Source organism: Hippocampus zosterae, chromosome 6 (genome assembly GCF_025434085.1).
Source record: "Hippocampus zosterae strain Florida chromosome 6, ASM2543408v3, whole genome shotgun sequence".
Taxonomy (NCBI): Eukaryota; Metazoa; Chordata; class Actinopteri; order Syngnathiformes; family Syngnathidae; genus Hippocampus; species Hippocampus zosterae.
In genome coordinates this window covers 14,790,313-14,812,514 of record NC_067456.1, presented here as the reverse complement: position 1 = coordinate 14,812,514, position 22,202 = coordinate 14,790,313, and the positions used below count along the sequence as shown (strand labels likewise).

General features: G+C 42.3%; 1 protein-coding gene and 1 long non-coding RNA gene across 2 annotated transcripts; one reads left to right on the top strand and one right to left on the bottom strand.

Annotated features, from left to right (window-relative positions):
- The first annotated feature begins 12,258 nt into the window (after positions 1–12,258).
- klhl22 (kelch-like family member 22) lies at positions 12,259–20,279 on the top strand. Its single transcript, XM_052067090.1, has 7 exons — positions 12,259–12,940; positions 14,301–14,466; positions 15,055–15,366; positions 16,627–17,036; positions 18,431–18,623; positions 18,726–18,959; positions 19,424–20,279. Exons 1-7 carry the CDS (start codon positions 12,705–12,707, stop codon positions 19,763–19,765), a joined length of 1,893 nt encoding a protein of 630 aa, XP_051923050.1. The 5' UTR covers positions 12,259–12,704; the 3' UTR covers positions 19,766–20,279.
- Positions 20,280–21,763: 1,484 nt separating this feature from the next.
- On the bottom strand, positions 21,764–22,202 carry LOC127601654 (uncharacterized). The gene is made up of 2 exons (XR_007962612.1): positions 22,043–22,202; positions 21,764–21,995 (listed from the first exon to the last, which is right to left on the bottom strand). It is a non-coding gene; the product is annotated as an uncharacterized LOC127601654 (long non-coding RNA).

The following is a 22,202-nucleotide window of genomic DNA, read 5'->3' as shown; positions in this document are numbered from 1 at the left end:
GACCCGAAGGTCATTACCACTTCGCACCAACTCTCCAGTGATGGAAAGTCCCGTCAATTCGGCGTGGAGGCTCCCTTACAGACTTCACTGCGAGCCACTAGGAATTGGCGACGGTTTGATCCGTACCTTTGAGCCTAGGGATTGCAGATCTTTTGCGAAGTTCCGGTGCACCACAACCTTGTTTAATCGGAATTTGGGGTGAGACTGTTCCCCCACTCTGTCAATCCAAAACACATTTTATCCTGTTGTTCATTTGTCTTTTGTAATCATTGCAGTCTTTGTATGAATTTACCTTCCCATGTTTTAGCTGTTTTGACGCAGCAGTATGCATTCAACTGCATCTAGCAGTGAGGTTGCAGATGAGAAAGGTGTGATCACATTATTGTATGAGTCATGATGGTAAAATGTCAACAAGGCTATAAAGCAGTGATTCCCAACCAGCGGGCTGTGGCACAGTTGTATGTCGTAAGGGAACATCAGGGGTGATGTGGCAAATCCCGTTTCACTTCATTCATCTGAAGAGTATTGTTCATTAATCAGAAATATGTTTCTTGAACTAGGGGGCCCGCTGGACCAGTGGTTAACGCGTCGACCTCACAGTGAATCAGTACCGGTTCAATTCGGGCTCCAGCCTCCCTGTGTGGAGTTTGCATGATCTCCCCGGGCCTACATGGGTTTTCTCCGGGTACTCCGGTTTCCTTCCACATTCCAAAAAACATGCCCCTGCCTACTGCCCAAAGACAGGTGGGCGAGGCTCCAGCGCCCCCCGCGGCCATTGTGAGGATAAGCGGATCGGAAAATGGATGGATGGATGTTTCTTGAGCTATCTATGCCAGAAATGTATCAGGATAGACAGAACAAGAAGATGCGTGTCCATTCGATGGCAGAAGCTCCAAGGTACAATAAATCTGTGTATTCACCTATTGCCATTAATACAAAAGAAAAGGTCAGAAAAGAAAAGCTTCAGCTTGGATTTTTTGGGGGTGACTTGCCATGAAATCTAAATGTAAAATGGGTGCCTTGGCACAATGAAGGTCAGAAAACTCTGCTATATAGAATTATTCTCTTTACACAAGGAAAGCATCATGCACACTACTCAGTTATTGTTTTGGACATGATCTGGAAATGCTCACAGCGCTTTGTGACGATTTGAAGAACAAAAGGATTGTTTACATCACCAAAAGTCATGAATCTGTTTTTACACATAGGGGAAAGTGTTCGAAGAAGACCATGTCGCAACGTCAAAATGTGATGACCAAATTTTAGAAAGGATTTGACATTTTGAGATATTAGCATGTAGATTTACTTTTGCATTTGATGTAGGGACCTGAACCACTACTCTGTGCGCATGAATTGACTCAGCACAAATACTGGGAAAGGAGAATAATAATAACAAGACTGGTTGGGCAGGCTGGTGAGGGTGAGCAGAGTATCACCCAATAGCGAAAGTTGTCTCACTTCAGTCTCTGTATGCATGAAAGCCACAACGCGTGTTCTTTTTTTAATTATGAGTGTTTAAGTACTTTCAACCGGGTCCGAGTCAATAAACAACAGACGAGGAAAATACCATTGATTATGTAACTCGATATTTCTATGACAATCTTGGGCGCCTTATTACAGCCCATTTCATGAGGCAAGGAGAAGTGATCCTTGACATCATCACTGCAACACAGTCGTTTCAATCCCTGGAGGCTTTAAATAACCGCGGCCAAGAACAAATGCCAGAATGCTACAGTTGCTCGCCGATGACAAACTACCCCGATCAGTCGCACAGGTCACGTCTGACACACAGCTCACCCTATTGTAACTCTGCTGAAATGTGAACCCAGTGGTTAATAAAAAATAAATACATCAAAACAACTAATTTATGCCCTCGCAAGTTCACTTTCAAAAGTTTCTTTTGGTACTTTGACTACAAGGAATACGAAGATAAAGTGGGTCTAAAACTATAATGTACTTTATGAAGTGTTGGACCTGACAGGTAATCAGTGTTGACACAGAAACTACTAATCCTGTAGCGAAGGGAAAACAAATTATTGAAGAGAACTATGTTACAAGTAATTTTTATTTACGTGTTTTAATCATTAATTAATCTGCATGCATTTTGTATCATGTTCTTGTATGACTTTAGTCACATAATTTGAGCATCAGCAACTTCTGACTCAGTCAGAGTCTGAAAGTACTGTTAAGATAAGAATAGAAAACCTTTATTAGTCTCGCAATGGAGAAATTCCCAATTCACAGGAGCGAAGTTGTGAAAGGAAGAAGTAGAACAACAAAATAGAGGAGCTGCTGGAAAGGCAGCCACTCTCGCGGCGCCATTTTGAAGTCAAAATAACACAACACATAGGACACAGACAGCCGTGCAATCTTCACCACTTTTCTGCATACACTTTGTTGTCTGAAGCAGTTATAGATGAAAGAGGAGAGGATCAAAGTGTCCTTTTACCAGTGGATCAGAGACGTCATGCTGAAAATGTGCACTCGTCTGCTACAAGCCAAGTTTTGAAAGCAAACACGAAGCTGTAGCATCCATTGACGAAAAAGAGATTGGCTCACATCTCCTGTCCCATGTAAATCCACTTCAATTCCAAGCCGTGACTCCCAGTTCCAGTTCCACATCCGCATTGGCGCTCCGCGCTAACGCTCCTTTCTTCTCATCGTCGGCTCCTCAGGCCTTGCATCCATCCAGCCGCAGACCGTTAAACAGCACCGATCTCTCCGCTGAACAAAGCGGGGCTGTGAAAGATGCCGCCCATTACAGGCGCAAGACGCAAGCGCCCCAGGACTGTCCAGCAACGACAGTCAAATGGCGCCGACATGCCTCCCAGGCAAAAACAGTGCTGGTATACCCATGCTGCCGAGAAGGCGCAACCACCAAGCACAGAGTCTCCTCCTTCATGAACGTCGTGGCCCAAAAATGCTGAAAAAAGTCCACATCAGGTCCACACGACATAACAACAAACACTAATATAAAAATTATGCTGAAGGGAATGAAAAGATATACAATAAATTGTTCCTCGATGTGATTGTGAGCGTGAACTGTTATTTGTCTATGCGTGCCCTGGGATTGGCTGACAAACAGTTTGAGGTGTATCCCGCCTACTGCCTGAAGACAGCTGGAATAGGCTCCTACAAGCCCCCGACCCTTGTGTCAGAAATTGGATGGATGGACGAAGTTAATATAATCACAATGATACCCACAATTAACATTGTTAAATTAATACAACACTTATACGACACTTAAAAATTATCCTCTTTGTAAAGGCAACATTTTGACACTGCTCTTATTTTGGATTAGATTTTCTGGCCACTGATTGTAACAAATCCATCTCAAATGGAATGAAACAAGTTGCCAGGAAACCACCTGACTATTTTATTTTTATTTCCACATTGACCGTTTTGTAAATGGCTCATATAATCTGCTGATCGTCCAGAGAATGTTATCAGACAGAGAACAATAGTGTACAAGATTGTGAACAATCAATATGCTAATGAAGGTTTTTTTGTTGTTCTTCATCTTCTTTGAGCGAATCACGATCCAGTTGCTGTGTGTAGCATCTCATTAATGGAGCACACAAATAGTGCTGAACCTCTGATTTAACCACAAAAGTGACACTTAATTTCTCCATTCAGTTTTTTCTTAATGTTTCCGAATCACTATCCACTTGGAAATACGCTTTTTCTCATGGACCATTAAGTCTAGTAAGAAATAAAAGCAAGCAAAAAAAAAAAAACAATTTTGTCAGATGGTGCTAAGGATATGTATTGCTATGCCATTAACAGAAGAGCAAGTTAAATTGCGAGATGGACCAGAGATGTGGCTTGTTAAAATAGTTGAATGAGCAGATTGAAGGGGAGATTCAATGTGATGTGCATTGGACCTTCATCCATTCATTCATCTTCCGAACCGCTCAATCCTCACTAGGGTCGCGGGGGGTGCTGGAGCCTATCCCAGCTGTCTCCGGGCAGTAGGCGGGGGACACCCTGAATCGGTTGCCAGCCAATCGCAGGGCACACAGAAACGAACAACCAACCGCGCTCACACTCACTCCTAGGGACAATTCAGAGTGTTCAATTAGCCTGCCACACATGTTTTTGGAATGTGGGAGGAAACCGGAGCACCCGGAGAAAACCCACGCAGGCCCGGGGAGAACATGCAAACTCCACACAGGGAGGCTGGAGCTGGAATCGAACCCGGTACCTCTGCACTGTGAAGCCCACGTGCTAACCACTGGACTACGGGCCGCCTGCATTGGACCTGATCACCCTATTTAACTTGTATAAATAGTCAACATATGAGTCCACATTACACATTCTACTCAGCTCCTCGCATCTGCGTAATGGTCCTACAGATTTTTTATTTTTTTTTTGCTATACCTCATCTTCCCTCAGTGGTTTCATTTGATGTAGACTAAAAATGTGGCTGTCACTCCCTTAGTAAATAGCACTTTAACAAATAGTTCCAGCTGCAATGTGGTGTAATAGAGGTCAGATTGGCTTGACTTTAGTGAATCCAGTGGCATATATGACCAGACACCTACCCAGGAGCCACATTGGATCCATAATTAGTCTCATCGGACAGTACTGTCTTCCTAATGTTTCAGAAGACAGCTGTTACCAAGGTTACTGTACGTGTCGGTGTTTGTGAAATGAAGCCTCACAGGAAATGCGGTACGTTCTGCACGATGAGCTGCATGTTAATTAATCATTTTGTGTCCAACCAGACGGGGACATAAAGTTGCTTCTGTTGCCTGCCGCATTCCATGAGGAATGAAGAATGAAGTTGGCCATGACAAAGGCCCTCCCTTCCCCTTTGAGAGCAGCTGTCAGAGCAGAGTCCGGACAAGCTATCTGCTGCTGCAGTGCCTTGACGTCTTGTGTAATAGTCATGGTCCACCATGTGTGGGCCCCCTGTGACGTCAATTTGACAATCCACCATTTTATTTTCCTGTGTCTCGTTAGAAGCCAAACTTTTTCGTTCCTTTGTCTTTTCATAAGGCCTAAATGAGAATATTCAATGGGGCATAGAAATGTCTCATAGGTAGATTTATTTCTGAGGTGAAATTTGCAACAAAATGATTGATAAAATCATTACAATTACAATTTCCAAATCGTGCCGAAGTACTACGAATGAACTCAATTCTTTGTCATGAGAAGGCGGATTAAATACCACCCGATAGCAAGCACACAACAGACTCCATCAAACAGCAGAGCAAGTTGCCACAGGACTTTGGCATGGATGAAAATGGATAACTGGGGTCCTAAATACAGAACAGCCACAGCAAAATTGCACCTGCCAGGAATGTAGTATAGTAACTTTACAACCTCCCATCCACCCTACAAATCACAGTGAAGGGAGGGCAAATGCCCAACACCGGGAACACAGCAGATTCTGTCTGTTCCTATTTAGAAAAATGTCAATTTAGAAATGCTATCTGCTAAATATGCCACAATTGGGCGGAAGTCTACAAATGGATAGGATTTGAGTTAAAGATCTCAACTGAGCTTCCATATTTATATGTTGGGATTTTAAGGTCTCTTGGGCCACACAAATAAAAAGACAGGTTGTCAAAACAGACAGTGTAGAATGGATGGCACCATTGCAGTTTTGGTGTCCCCAACTGATTAGTTGTGAATTTGTTTTCCTTGACTCTTCCACATTCATTTGTATGCCATAATTATCCAAGTGATATGTTGGTATATGGCACAAAAACATGTTGCAGGGTTGCTTTTCCAATACAGACAGTGCAGACAAACAGGATAAGCAAATAGAGACAAATTCATTAGATCTGCACCTCTTCCAAATCTAATCATATCACTAATGATGCAAGACTCACCCTTCTCATCAACATTTGCAACCCCCACTCCTATAACACCCGTCCAAAGAAAATACTTTTTTTTAAGTCAACATAGAACCTAATTGGCTGAAGTAAAATGCTGCCTACTCCTCACAAACGCTCCAGACAAGGATGACACTCACACAAACGTGTTCAGTTGACAGTAAACATCTTTAACAATGACAGATTTTTTTGTGAAAAAAAATCTCTCTGCGGTTTTGACAAGGCATTCTAAGTTTGTGGAATAGACTGACTGGCAATTACCTGCGTGTGTCTGCAGTCTTCTGCGTTTCATTTGTTCTCCACCCCACATTGTGCCCCAGCAAAGATTTCTCCTGATTAGAGAAGATGGAATTCTCACAAGGGTGTCAAACTCAGGTCCTGGAGGGCCGCTGTCCTGCATGTTTTCCAAGTCTCCCTGTTGCAACACACCTGATTCAAATGATCAGATCATCAGAAAACTCTGTGGAAGCCTGACATTGAACCTGTTCATTTGAATCAGGTGTGTTGCAACATTGGAAAACATGCAGGACAGCGGCCCTCCAGGACCTGAGTTTGACACCTATGTAATCTCATTCCTGGATAATGGCCAAGACCAACCTTCATTGGCCTCCACAAAAGTCAAGCGAGGGTTACACTTCCATGCGGAGAAGTCGTCACCAATACAATGCTGAACGCATTTGAATGCGCTTTTTAGCGTATTTGTGTCTCAATCAGTAAGTCCGTCCCTCTGATTTCTGTACCTTAATCTTGTTCAAGTCATAGGCCTGTCCCGATGGAATTAGTGTAAAATGCAGAATGCAATCTGTGCTGGTCGTCATTCAAATGCCTTTACACTGTAAATAGGCACAGTGATCTTTGATAAATGATCACACGCCACAAATTCTCAAACAGCAAGTAGGTAAGCATCTACACGTACCAACATGTACTGTTTCAAAATAATTTTATGTTTGTTGCTTAAGATGGAAATGCACTGTGTGAATTAAGCCTGTTTGGAGACAAACAAAATATTTTTTACTTGCACTGGTTTAGCACTATTTTCCATGCACATGAACAGAGGGAAAGGAGGAATGAACCAAAGGATAGTCGGCCGAACTGGAGTGTCACAAATGTGGTCATTTTCCCAATTTCAGTTTTTCTTCACTGCACTTGCACAAAGTAGGTACCCAGCCAGCTAAAATTAAGTTATAAAGAAATCTGTATTATATACATGTATGTGCTCCTGACATTTATTTAAAGGTTTTTGGGACCAGGCGCACCTGCTTAAGTGCAATGTAAGGCAGGATACCTTCTTATTTATGAATAGAAAAGACCTCAGCAACCTTCGGCACACCTTCTTCCTTTAAATATGGAACTGCAAAACGCTACCACATCATTGAAAAAGAAGAAAAGAAAAAAAAGCAAAGCAACGCGACAGCCATCAGAAGCTGTTGCCAGGTGGGCACCGGCGCCCGATATGAAGAGTCTAGCCAATTTAAGTTGTTTCAGCTTCGCACTACTCTGGACATTGATTAGTTGTAGCAGTCATACGATTTTGCAGCTCATCGCTTGATGTCGCTGGCGTGGAACTCAATATCTTTTTATATATCTTTCATCAATTTTTTAACAAATACTGTGAAAATGGGTGGCTGTAGGGTGTCACAGTGAAGCTCCATGGATTTGCCCGTGATGCCAATTGAAGCAAAATATGCTCTGGGAAAGTGCGTCGCCAGGATGATTGGAAACTGATTGACAACTCCTATTTTGGTGATCTAAGTTTTCTCCCTTATTCTCACTTATGTTAGTAAGAAATAATGAAAGAAACTAAAAGACAAAGCATAAGAGTTAGATTAGCTTGGACATATTTTGTTGGACTGTCTAGCGCACACCACACAACCCCCTTGTGTGATATTTTGCATTAGTCTTTTTTATGTTTGTCCTCCTATCAAGGTAGTGACTATTATGTCATGGCATTTCATAAAGGGTGTGTTGTGTGTTAGCTTGAATAATAACTCCACTTATATTCCAATTCAAGACCTCTTTATTTAGCAACTGCTCTCCTCACATTCATCACAGCAAGTGAACTACCCCCAACCCAATGTGCTGTCTCTCCACATCATCGAAGCAGCACTGAGCCCTATCAGAGTGGCATGTCAAGGTTATTATTTAAAATCAAACCACTTTGCGATTCGTATATACTGAACGTTCAGTCCAAAGAACTGGAGGGCCCCGCACTTTAAAAAGATTTCTTCAAAGCTATTTTCAGGAACATTGCAAATCATGGGCTGAGTCGATAAGGTATTTTTGAAATGTACCCAACTATGTTGGTCGCTTCCCGACAGTAGCCCATTTCTTGGATCGGTGCTAGAAAAGCGCAGTTCAACTTGAATCCTTTGTACAGTGGCTACTTATATGATTATTATATGAAATACAATAATAATATAAAGATCGCAATTTGTTTTCATTCTTCTTGAATTAAAGAAGAAAAATATAATGAAACATTGAATCAGGTGTGTTGGAGTAAGGAGGGGTCTAAAACGGGCAGAATATCCTCCTGACTACCAGGGAAAAAAATGTTGTCCAATCACATTTATTTTGAAATTCCCCAATCTATGTGAAGTAATTGGACTACTCCAAAAGAAATTTTTGAAATCCCACTACATTTTTTAAACAAGCTCAAATACACTTAAAACAACTCAAACAACACTGTAACTTGTTCATAAGAGTCTTATAATTAAAATGCCAACAACATTTCAAGACAAAATGTGTTTGATAAAAAGTATTACTTTTCCTCTTCCCATAAAAATGCTTGCACGGAGGGAAGCCATTTTCTTACTTTTTCTAACCCCTACAAATTTGATATAATTGGAAAGCACTGAATGTCCTCTTTAGAGTAACAAAAGGAGTTAATGCGATTGGATGCACTGGGTGGGAGATATTTAGGTTCACAAATGTCCTCTAGGGAGGACAAATTTGAACTCCTGGTAGTCACGAGGATATGGCTCTCGAGGAACCTGAGTTTCATACCCCTGATTTAATGGATCCCTTAACCCTTAGAGAACCGTCATGTCATTTTCAGTCCACAACAAGTGGCAAACTGGCTCCCTATTGAGATGGGTAAAAATAAGTGGGTTTCCTGATTAATTCATGGACCACAAATTTGATATTCATCAGAATGCTGTGTTTCGACTAGTGGGAGTGCATAGCACATATTATTATCAAGAAAATGTTTGTCTTGACTTCCATTTTACGGACCAATATGTTCGAAAGTCATTTTATGATTATCATTTGTTTGTTTTGACAAAAATAACTGGCGGCCAACTCAACTTTATTCATAGAGCACTTCATATGAGGTAATGTCAGATTGCAGGGACCCCAAAAGGCCACATTAAATCAGGATTCCGTCCTTTGTATCAACACCATATTGAAGACCCTGAAACTTGAGAAGAAATGGTCTTTTTTGTTCTGTCTGACAAACCTGTCCATGTTTCCTCTAATATCAAAAAAATTCAGTGAGCCTTTTGGACCAGAAAATTTGCCCAAGTCCAACAAGAGACAGAAACGGGAAAATAAGCAAGCATGAAAATCGATCACAAATTCATCCAACCATCCATTTTACAAAATGAAATGAAATAAAAATACGAAAGTACAATGAGCTGATGCATCCATTAAATGGAACAATATACTGTTGTCAGTCCTGGTGGGACTGATGCCATTCCTGGACATGTTGTTTACCAGTGTGAGCTGAATACGACCTTGTATTTTACTAGCGTTTCCCAAAAATGTTGGCAACAATTTTAATGAGGTGTGGGAATCATATCTTTTTACCGATGCTAAAAGTCCTCTAGTAAACAAGATGGTTTTATTTGCTTTGGCAACTCATCCTGCACCTGCAATTGGTCATATATGGGATACTGTATTGCCTGGCTTTCCCACCTACATGTGCAGATAAGTTGTGTTTTTATTCACTCAAGTCCTGTGTCTATGCCTGAGACCCTTAAAAGCTACGCGTGATTTTGATAAATTTACAAATTGACGCATCATCTCAACTTGGCTATACCAAATCTGCCAAATCTGATACTGTAACACTGGTTTCACAGCTTCATGTTCAAGAACAGTTTCTTTGTTTTATTTTTCTATTTTATTTTAAGCAGGCGCAGAGAGCAATAATAAGCCTTAAAGCTGATAGGTATAACCACAAGTCAAAACAGCTATGTAAAAATGAATACAGTTAAAATGTTTTTCTAAAATACAAAAGGTCAATATAAAGATTGGGGGGAAAAACCTTTGTAACCTTGCATTTACAGCCTGTATGATGTCACTTGTGTTGGCTGCAGCAGCTTTAGTTTGAATGTATAAGCAAACAACTGCAGTTTTTTAACAGCCGTTAGTAACCGGTAGTAACCTTACATTCACCATGAAGAAAAATGGAAGGAATGTCGGATCTTGTCCCTCTCCATGTATCATCCAGGAAGCATTTCTCCCCGGCTCGATGTTGGGGTGAAACTCCAAAAACAAAAAGTCAATACTGCAGGTTTTCAGGATCACTTTCTGTTAACAATGTTTTTGAAGTTGACTGGTGTCCAGTCCAGGGGGTGTAGCCCATCTCTCGCCCAATGTCATCCCACCTGTAACACTGCAAGATGAACTGTAGAATATGAATGGCACATATAACACCACATTTGTATCAAGTAGAGAACTGCTTTCGCCAGATAAAAAAAAATCATGACCTTTATGTGATTACATTATTCTTGCAGAACAAAATACTTACAGAACTGAAACACTGCAACCAGAAAGTGGCAAAGCGTCTTCATTTCTAGCATTCTGGTGCATCGTGGTTCCTACAATCAACGGGATTTTAAGAGCCATTTTCTTTTAAATACAATGGTTTCGAATGTAGAATTGCCCATCAGGGCTTACAATGCTCTAAGCTGCTGCCCTCTTTTGACATGTATTTATTGGTTCCTTTTAACTCCAAGTAAACATCCTCTCCATCCAATGTTGCTATCCTGCCAGTCCTTCTATTCCAGGAGATCCCTTGAGGTAAATAAAATAAAATAAAATACTGATAAGATAAGATAAGATATCCTTTATTCGTCCCGCACTGGGGAAATTTACAGCCTCCAGCAGCAAGAATGTATGTATGTATGAAAACTTTGATTACCCATGTGTTCAATAAAGTGGACATCCTGTTACTGGTTAGTATCATTCATTCATTCATTCATTCATCTTCCAAGCCGCTTGATCCTCACTAGGGTCGCGGGGGGTGCAGGAGCCTATCCCAGCTGTCTTCGGGCAGTAGGCGGGGGACACCCTGAATCGGTTGCCAGCCAATCGCAGGGCACACAGAAATGAACAACCATTCACACTCACAACTAGGGACAATTTAGAGTGTTCGATCAGCCTGCCACGCATGTTTTTGGAATGTGGGAGGAAATCGGAGCACCCGGAGAAAACCCACGCAGGCCCGGGGAGAACATGCAAACTCCACACAGGGAGGCCGGAGCTGGAATCGAACCCGGTACCTCTGCACTGTGAAGCCGACATGCTAACCACTGGACTACCGGGCCACCCTAGTATCTTTCCTGTAAAAGTCAATTTGGTTGTTTTACTTATGTAGGTTGTAATTGGATGCTTCTTTTTTTTAGTGTGCCTTATTTAAAATGTGATTTGTTTCAGAAGATTTGTACTTTGTAATTTATACTGGTAACATTTTGTAGGCTGGTAGTGCAGTAAAGAATAGATATGCCAATAGAATACTTCTGGAAATTCCCTCTGATTCCAGTGATGAGTATAGTGATGACAATGAAGAAGATTGGCTGCCCCAGAACAGCGGAGACATGGGAGAGGAAGAGAATGGAGGTGCAGAAATCAGGATGCAGTGTCAGAATGCTTGGAAAGTCCAAGGCAATGATTTCGATGAAGACTTTTTTTATACAATTGTTGTTCTTTATACAATTGTTTCCCAATAAGCTTTCCGAATATGTTTGGCCCATGGGGCCGTCTCTGACAAATTTTCAACGCATGACACAGCAGACCCGATTATTATTTTCATCATCATCAACGACAACGCTTGAAATGAATAATGTTAGTGTTGTGCGCCATATTAGTCGCCTGTAGCTTGATCAAGAGTACAATAAATCCGACCAAGGTAAATTATTCGGTAGTCAACAGCCTCCTCTAGTGTTTGATAAAAAAATATTACTACGAAGCGCCAGAAATGCATGTAGATTTATTTAAGCTGTGTAATAGTGTAAAATACTAAAAATTACAAAACGGATCAAGTGAATGTCACTGCATATTATTTCCAAAAAGTATGATACCCTATTTGAAACTGCTTCAATTTATTTTATTTTTTTACGTTTCCGATTGGCTCACACGGACATGTGGGCGGGAGAATAAGAACAGACAGACCAATAGTACATTAGATCAACATCAAGCACCTCAAAGTAAACATATCAACAAATGACAAAAATCACATCGCTGTCACTCGAAAATCCACATTTCTGCGAAAAACGTCGGGCTTCTACTAGCGCTACTGTGTTTGTTGCTGTCGTTGTGTATTTGAAAAACGTTTATTTTGACCTTGAAGTTGTGAGGTTTTAACGTTAGCTCGCGAGCTGCGTTTACATCTATCCATGTTGACGTGAGGTAACAACTGGACATCGATCGATTCGAGGTTTAATGCGTGCACTTGAATTTGAACAGTTTATTTGCATGTGTACTGTGACCTGGCGAGTGAACCACCCCGGCAGCAATCCACACTCCTCCTCTTCCTGTTGTTGATTTGTTCTGGGTAATTTGTTCAATCGCTTCATGAAGTCGTCTTGATAATGTTAGCGCCGGCCGTCTAAGTCGATCAAGCCTCAACAACACAGTCCTGCGATGGCCCACAATGGACAGCTTAGTCTGGTGGGCGGGTCGGCCACCGGCAACTCCGATGGCTCTGCAGCCCGCCTTAGCCGACAGACGTATAGAAGTTCGGCCCATTCCCAAAGCCTGCTGGACAGCCTGCTGGGGCTCCGGCAAGCTGGCATCCTATCGGATGTGGTGCTGCTGGTGGAAGGACGAGCCATCCACGGCCACCGTGTGCTTCTCGCTGCCGCCTGCGATTACTTTAGGTAAAGCATTCGAAACTTCTGTGGTGTACTGCCTTTTTTTGTCAAAAGTAAATGTGAAAACGCGTCTTGAAATTGTGACGATGCTTCAAATAACACCTATTAGCACATACAAAATCAAATTAACTATACGCTTCACTACTATCCTGTATTAATATGACGCTTCTGGAAGCCTAATTGCAATTAACAGCCTGTCAGGGCCATCACATTTGCTGTGCAGTAAATCATCTGCGACATATCATGAATAGGTTTTTAGTGTGAGTGTATACATTCTGTGCATACTTTTTTAGTGTCTTTTTCATGTGACAACCTCACGTACTGTACACGGGGCGTCGCCGTTCTAAAAAACGAAACAAAAAAAAAACAGGACGGTGGGTACAGTGGCTAAGTAGTCCATTTTGAAGCTACTGAGGGTGACTTAGTAGCTTCAAGTGAGTTAGTGTTTGTTTAACACGTTGATAAATCGATCGCGTTTTGTGGATTAACGTCTTTTGAGGTTGCGTTTAAACAGTTTATTGAAACACGTTTTATTCTTCCAACTCTAACCAAATGTTACACAACACACGTTAGAAACTTTGCAAATAATAACCACATTACATGGCGAAATCACATTGGGCAAAAACTCAATTGCTTCGTTTCTCTTTTGACACCCGCAAACTTCTGAGTACAGTCTGGTTAGTACTATATACCTGTAGGTATGTTTGAGAATAAATACGATGGTGACACCCACTGGTTAACCTGGTGACCTACGTGTATGTACATAAAACGCCTCCTACAATCAATCACCAAGGTTATCTTTTATTATTGAACTGGATTATAGGACTAATAACCTCTAGATAGGGGCGAATTCATTCATTCATTCATCTTCCGAACCTCCTCACTAGGGTCGCGGGGGGTGCTGTCTCCGGGCAGTAGGCGGGGGAAACCCTGAATCGGTTGCCAGCCAATCACAGGGCACACAGAGACGAACAACCATCCACACTCACACTCACACCTAGGGACAATTTAGAGTGTTCAATCAGCCTGCCACGCATGTTTTTGGAATGTGGGAGGAAACCGGAGAAAACCCACGCAGGCCCGGGGAGAACATGCAAACTCCACACAGGGAGGCCGGAACTGGAATCGAACCCGGTACCTCTGCACTGTGAAGCCGACGTGCTAACCACTGGACTACCGGGCCGCCCTACGGGTGAATTGAAATTGTGAAATACACGGACGTCACAGCGGTAGTGGGACGCATCACGACCAACGATAAGTCTGGTGCAAAAACAGCAATCTTTGCATCAGTGTGAAGAAGACCAAGGAGGTGGTGGTGCACTTCAGGAGGAACCGTTCGCTAACACTATGTCAATGTTTTCCATAGGGGGATGTTCACTGGGGGCCTTCGAGAGATGCAGCAGAATGAGATCCCAATCCACGGCGTGACCTTTTTGGCCATGAATAAAATACTTGACTATATCTACACTTCAAAGATCGAATTAGACCTGGACTGTGTGCAGGAAATCCTGATAGCGGCCACATTGGTGCAGGTGTGGTTTCTTGCCTTGTTATAATATATGCGTAAGACACAGCATTATTAAATATGGAAGCATTCCCTTGCTAAACATCATTTGTTCTGCGATACATAAGAAATAAAACATAAAATAAAAAGTAGATGAATATGTAGGTTTGTAATTATAATTCATTTACCAACCATGCAAACATAAATTTATCAATTTTCCAAATCACTATGTTGCGGTCAATATGGTGCTGATCCCAGCAGACATTGCGTGAGAGGCGGGGTGCACCTTGGACTGGTTGCCAGCCACCCTTAGGGCATGGATGACCGGCAACCATTCACACTCAAATTGACACCGATGTGAACCATTTTGTTTTTAAGGAACCAAACAAGCATGTTTTGGGAATGTGGAAGGATGCCAGGGCTCCAAACAACAAGTTACAGGACTCTTGATAATGGGAATGTGTTTGGGGCGAGATAAAAGAACAGAGTGGCCCATCTCCGCTTCAGATGCTCACAATCAAGAATCACTCATTTTGGTTGAAGTCTATTTTGTCCAACTTTTGGGCTTCCGCGAAGTAATGCTTGGAAACAATTTTCATCTTTGTCTTTTCACAAGCTTGAGGACGTCATTGGCTTCTGCTGCGAGTTCCTCTTCTCCTGGCTGGACGAGAGCAATATATTGGAGATTCATCACCTCGCTGATCTCTACGGACTGCGGCAGCTCAATGCCAGAGTCCACTCCCACATCCTGAACAACCTGCAGGCTTTGTCCCACACGGATATCTACCGACGGCTCCCCCAAGAGGAAGTTTTCCGAGTGTTGAGCAGTGACGAGCTGGAGGTGCAAAGTGAGAATGAGGTGTATGACGCAGCGCTTCACTACCACTACAGTCCTGAGCAGGTGGAGAGTGACCAGGTGTCCTTAAAGGTAAGTCGGATATGTCCATGTTTGTTTTTTTGCTATTTTACTCTGCTGTCACTCACACAAAAGACAACACTATTCAGTGCTCTTGCACATGCAGTGATCCCTAGTTAATGATGGAAGATTTACCGGTAGTAAAAAAAAAAAAGTTCACCGGTGTAATCATAGATAGCTGTTACTTTAAGTCAAGTCAACAGTATTTATAGAGCACTTTCAAACAGCCATCGCTGCATACAAAGTGCTGTACATGGAGCAATTTAACATACACAATAAACAGTAAGACGAAATGGTAATAAAGGCGGTAGAAAGCACCAAGCAGTAAAATCATGCTGAGTCGAACGCCAAAGAATACAAGTGGGTTTTCAGGAGGGCTTTAAAGATGGGCAGCGAGGAGGCTTGCCGAATGTTCAGTGGGAGGTCATTCCAGAGAGAGGGACCAGCAACAGAAAAGGCTCGATCCCCTCTGAGCCTCAGTTTAGTTCTTGGTACTTCTAACAAAGACTGGTCCACAGACCTCAGGCGCCGGGCAGGTGTGTAGAGGCGGATGAGCTCAGAGAGGTAAGGTGGCGCGAGATTATTTAGAGATTTGAAAACAAAATTGAACACACGAGGAGCAGCAGCACTTACAAACAGCATTCAACGGTGCTCACAGGCATATACTATCATCATAATATAATAAGAGCAAAGGTTCTATGGCACAGGTGTTAAATTCAAGGCCCAGGGGCCAGATCTGGTCCGCCACTTCATTTTATGTGGCCCGCGAAAGCCAATCAAACACATCAACTTCGATGATGCTTGCTAAAATCTGTACCAAAATGTCAAACTCCCCTATGTAAAAAGTAGGAGAGGTACTGTAAGCATTTTCTTTTTACCAAACCCCTCATTACAGTCATTTAAATTAATGGTTGAGCATTATTGTTTTTTGTCTTCACAGTCATAACGGCCCTCCTAGGGAAACATTAACTACAATGTGGCCCGTCACAAAAATGAGTTTGACACGCTTGCTCTATGAGAACAACAATTACCAGTAGTGTAGTTTAGTTGGGGAGATTGTCTTCCTCACTTTGCTCTTAATTACACTGCATCTCTTCCAGTAGAACTCAGTGCTGCCAGGTATGTTGCAGCACAACATGGTACTACGTTGAAGGTGCGTAACTTCAAAATCGGAATGATTGCTTTTCGCGGTGTAACGGTTGTGAACGATGAACCACAAGATAGCGCGGGTTCACTCGAAGTCTAAATGTTGCTCATTTGGCTGTACTGCAGGACAGCCTCAAGATGCTTGATGCCGTGCGCTTCTGCCTAATGGAGAAAGAAGTGCTGCAGAGGTTGCACGATAAATTGGATCAGTGCCCGCTAAAGGAAACCGTATCCGCCGCCCTCTCTTACCACGAGCAGGAGATATGGCAACCTGTCCTTCAGAGTCCTCTTACACAGCCTCGCTCCACCTTCCACTGCATCTTGGGCTTCGGGGGGATGTTCCCTTCCACCTCTCATATGGACAGTGAGCCCCTGTTCCAGGTGTTCCACCACAGCTGGAAAGAGTGGAGGGCACTTGACGCAGTGAACAGTCCTCGCATGTCCAATCAGGGAATTGCTGTGCTCAACAACTTTGTGTATCTTATTGGTGGAGACAGGAATACCAGTGGATTTCGTGCAGAGACTCGCTGCTGGAGGTGAGGACCCCAATATGGCTTATATCAATCAACATAAACACACAAAAAAAACATTTTTAGAGTGGACAAAAAGTTATACTAACAGAAAGGGGCAACATTTCTTTGGATGTGCACATTTGAAGTTCGTTTTAAATGCAAGGGCAAATAATCACTTAAAATACAATTTAAAAAAAACATTAAAGTAACCAGGCCAATCAAAACTGATTTTTGGTTCCCGTGCGCAGATGTACTTTGTACCCCAGCTGGTGGTTAGGAACTGAGCTAGACCGCGAATAGCATAAATCTACAAAACAAATTGATGTTCCCTGTAACAGCCATGGAAAACAAACCATAAAAAAATAAAAACAGAAAAAACAAATGAGATTATTTAAAAAAAGTGGAGAGTTGGCTAAATATGTAGGGCCTTCTGTACATAAATATTTTGTTTTAATACATTAAACCAGGGGCGTCGCCAGAAGATTTTCTGTGGGGTTGCCAGGGTGAAACAACACCTCTGTGGGTGTGGCCAGGGCTGGCTTATGCTTACGTGCATCGTTCTGTATCATACTATCAATCGTCAGGGTTTCATCAAATAAAATGTACCCGTATCCAGAACAATGCTCGTTACACTCATAATCAAGCAAGAACAAGTCAAAATAAAAAGCAACACTTTGCTAAGCTCAACTGACTAGAAAATGCCATTTTATTTGCCATTTCTTTGCTTTTCTCATGTGCTTATTTGCTAGCAACTAGCGCCATTTTGTATGGTGCGATAAAGGGCTCATTCATTCAAATCATGTCAAATCAAAACGTACAGTGACACAAAAGTCTCTGAATTCTTCACCATCTAAATGTTGCTTTTAAAAATGGCGTTCCTGTTTATATGTGTGTACATTTTATTCCATGAAACCAAGACTGTGGATTATTTGAAAAACAATGACTTCTCAGTCATCTTGTTTTCTTGCTCTATAATTCAATACTAAGGATATTGAATTATTCAATATTAATGATATTGAATTATTACACTCAACATCAATCCAAAGAATTACTTTCACACCAGAGCAAGAAAACAACATGACTGAGAAGTCACTTGAGGCAGGTTATTTTAGAGTTTCCATTCTGATCAATTGTCCATTTATTCTTTAATTAAATACTTATATACAGACATCACGGGTCTAAGAATACTGCATCCATGTGAAAATGCCCAAAATATCACAATGTTCCTCAAGGTCTGGGTGGGACCAGTGGTGTGGCTTCAGCCACCCTTGGCCACCATGTTGCTCCAGCCCTGCTTTTGACTGAGTCAAAATAGCCACGAAATCACTTGTGCAATCTGCATCGACTTCTATGATGGGCCTTGAATACGCCCACATTTTCTCACTTCATTTTCATCTGCTCTTCTTCTCACTCTCTAGATATGACCCTCGGCACAACAAATGGTGCTCCATCCAGCCTTTGCAGCATCAGCACGCGGACCATTGCGTGTGCGTGGTAGGAGGCCACATTTACGCCATCGGCGGTCGAGACTACAGCAAGGAGTTGGACTTGGTGGAGCGTTACGACCCGCACACTAACACCTGGGAGTTTGTGTCCCCTCTCATCAGAGAGGTATGTACTGTAACTATGCCTGTGTACACACGAGGGCGCTACATACTCAGCACTCTAAGAAATGTATGCAGCCTTCTCTTGACAGTGCAATCTTGATCATAGGTTTACGCGCATGCTGGAGCTGTGGTAGATGGCAACATTTACATCACTTGTGGACGCAGAAGGCAGGCGTACCTAAGAGAGACTTACTGTTTTGACCCGGCAGCCAACCAATGGACAGCATGTGCTGACGGGCCGGTGGGGCGAGCATGGCACGGCATGGCTGCTGTGAACGGACGCCTGTATGTCATTGGGGGAAGTAATGACGAGTATGGCTACCGACGGGATGTCTTACAGGTAGAACAACGACATATTTTTCTCTTTGCATTTGTTGCATGAGGAAGCTTGCAGACAGCACTTCCTCACAGTTGACTCTCAGGTGGTGTGGCAGCTCTGTGATGAAGAGTGGGCCAAAATTCCTCCATAGCGGTGTGAATGCCTAATCACCAATTATTTTAAACGCTTGGATTCAGTTATTGCTGCCAACCCATGTTTAGGTTCAGGGGGCAATTGATTTTTTACAAAGGGACAGGTAGGGGTAGATTGAATTATTTATTTGTTTATGTATGTGTGTGTCTAAATAAATTAGATTGGCATTTAGAAACTGCATTTTGTATTTCCTTGGGTTGTCGCGATGTGATATTAAAATCGGCTTGAAGAACTGAAACCTTTTTTTGTGTGATGAATATGCAAAGAACACAGAAATCAGGAAGGGTTTAAATACTTTTTCATGGCACTGTACTCTATATCATGTTTTTCAGATGGCGTGCTTTGAGCCCTCAGACAACTCCTGGACTTTACTGAGCCCGCTCCCCGCTGGCCATGGGGAGCCCGGCATCGCAGTGTTAGATCATCGCATCCACGTACTGGCAGGGCGCTCTCACAACAAAGGCAAACGGATGAAATCCGTTCACGTGTTCAACACCGACACGGGTGAGTGGGAGAGCGAGACGCCCATGAAGGAGCGCGTTTCGGGCCTGGCAGCCTGCGTGGTGCTCATGCCACCAGCTGTGATGGCACTCGCAAAGACCTTGGAGCAACATCTCAAAGCATCATGGGAAGATGACTTTTTCAGCTCACACACCAGCACGGATGAAGACTAATGGGTACGTGGCTGAGTACGAAAGACACCTTTCATCATGTTCATCTTACTCAGTATTTATGGCAGCATTATGTCATGCTTACTGACCTTTCTTCGTGCCTCTTAAAAACACCCCGACTGTTGCCAATTGTGATCCAAATCTGAAATTTATGCCCAAATGTCACCCATGTTTGATTTTTTTTGTATTCACATCCTACCTGGGTCACTTCCATATGTGGTCTTAGATTGGTTCTACATCCAACCTCAGTCTGAACGGTCAGGTCGCATTTATCAAACCTAAATGTCATCAAAAACCCAATATGTGTTCCACGCAACCTGGGAAAGAATCCTGGGGAGACGACAGACAATCATCTGTGATTCTGCAAAATTATTCAGAGTATTATTACTGACTTTATAATTTGACATAAAGCATCAAGTGGAAATTTGTGGTGATGGTCGTGGTTCAGCCATGACGATTCATTTATTCATTTATTCTGCGATGACATGAAGTCTTCTTTCGTAGACGTCTCCATAAATGAGGAGATCGAAAAGCCTCCCCTCATTTCCACCAAACATGTCTACCTCCTCCCAGATCGCTACTCTGTAGATATGAGATGATAAAAAGATCAGACCCTCGACATGTCGGACCATATTTATTTATGTAAACACGACATTTTGAGTGACATCGTCTGTTCTCAGGTCACTTTGGGGACACATTTGGTCCACACACCAGGCGGACTGAATCGCAATAATCAAGTTAACAATGGTCATAATGGTGGATTCTGTGGATCTGATTGTTTTAAGCGCATGTCCTCATTTGGGGCACAGTGAGCTCAAGGCCATCCCAGCTAACTTTGGGCTAGTATATCTGTTTGACAAGGTTGTCTGCAACATTGTACTCAAAGAGCCGTTTCGTTTAAAGATGCAGGGTTGTAGTCATGGAATTAAGGCCAAAGTGAAATTATCCACAAGCAGTGAACCCATAATGATGACCACTTGTGTGTTGCATCATCATCCACGTGTTGATTATGTATTCTGCACTTTTCTGGCCTGCCTAGGTGTCTTTAAGAAACCTGTCTTTATGCATTTATTTTTTGATCACCACCAACTATGCTATATGTGGAAGAAGAAGCTGACTTCCATTTAAAAACTTTCATTTCCAGATTATTTAATATAAGCCGCACCGCCATATAATTGGGGGGGGGGGGGGGATTCACATACCGTTTCACTGGACATGTGTAACATGGGATTTTTACACAGCAAAATGTGATATTATGTACTGTATGTTAACATAACATGCACGTGTGTATTCACTGCTCGCCCCCCTCAAAAAAAAAAAATCACCCTTTCAAAGCATTTTTTTTTCACGTTACTCCTCCGAGTATGTGCTAAGAGTAGAATTGGGAGTGGCTCAAGTCATTTCATCCCAATAGATTTGACAGTGACACTATCCATTTGAAAGAATGTTGTTTTCCAAAGCCCTTTCCACTGGGTAATACCAGAAGGTAACCCAAAGGCATCATCCGGTGCACTCTAACTTGGTGCCTTGTCGTCCTGCACTTCTGAAAGCTTCCGTGTTACACAACCGTGTTAGAATGCCACTTTTTTATGCTTAATGATAAATCAATTGCCAGTATTTTTTCACAGCACTAATGTGATCTTTAACCTAAACAACACAAATGCAGAAAATCAAGTACAAATCAACAACTGAGTTCTTCGTTGCACAAGTGTGCACAACGTCATGAATGGGGAGGTGACTTACGTTCAAACCAACCATACCTTGAAACCGGTCACTGGCCAATTCTTTGAGCTCCTGTAACACAATGCTGCTCATCACCGAAAGAACGGCTTATTTACAGTGAAGTGTCGGAGTGGCAGCATCCTGCAAACCTTCGCCCATCAGTGAGATATGGGCTCTGGCTTCTGCTAGAAAACAAAAAAAACCCCATCAGGAAAAGCCGACAAGAATAACTTTATTTTGGATTAATCAGAGGCCTTTTAAATGGTGGCATGTGTGTGCTTCCTACAGATTATATATAGGTCAAAATTATGGTTGGAAAAGTTTTGAACTTCTTTATCATGATCTCTTTTATATCAAAAAACCTTCCATAAAATACGGGTGTGAATACATTTGACATCTACTGTATATGTATGGATGTATTTAAGTTTGGGTAGCGATTAGGTGGCTGTGCGTCTACTATCGCAATATTGTTGCACTGATTTGGAATGGAATCCCAATCACTGCCGTGCTACTTCTGCCACGCGTGTTCCTTCACTGGATTACAACCTAAATGTGCACTGCTATCTAGATGGTTTTGTTCTGTGAATTAGTTGGCTTCTGTTTGATACCTCACGTAATTTAATGGAGATAATCTAAAAAGTTGCACTTTTTTGTCTTTTTTTTTTGGCATTTGCTTCTTTCTTTGTGATGCTCAAAAACAAACATTTTCTCTTCCATG

Coding starts and splice junctions, on each gene's coding strand:
- klhl22 (XM_052067090.1), top strand. CDS start 12,705: ATGGCCCACAATGGACAGCTTAGTCTGGTGGGCGGGTCGGCCACCGGC. Junction 12,941..14,300: donor GCCGCCTGCGATTACTTTAG/GTAAAGCATTCG, acceptor TGTTTTCCATAG/GGGGATGTTCACTGGGGGCC. Junction 14,467..15,054: donor TAGCGGCCACATTGGTGCAG/GTGTGGTTTCTT, acceptor TCTTTTCACAAG/CTTGAGGACGTCATTGGCTT.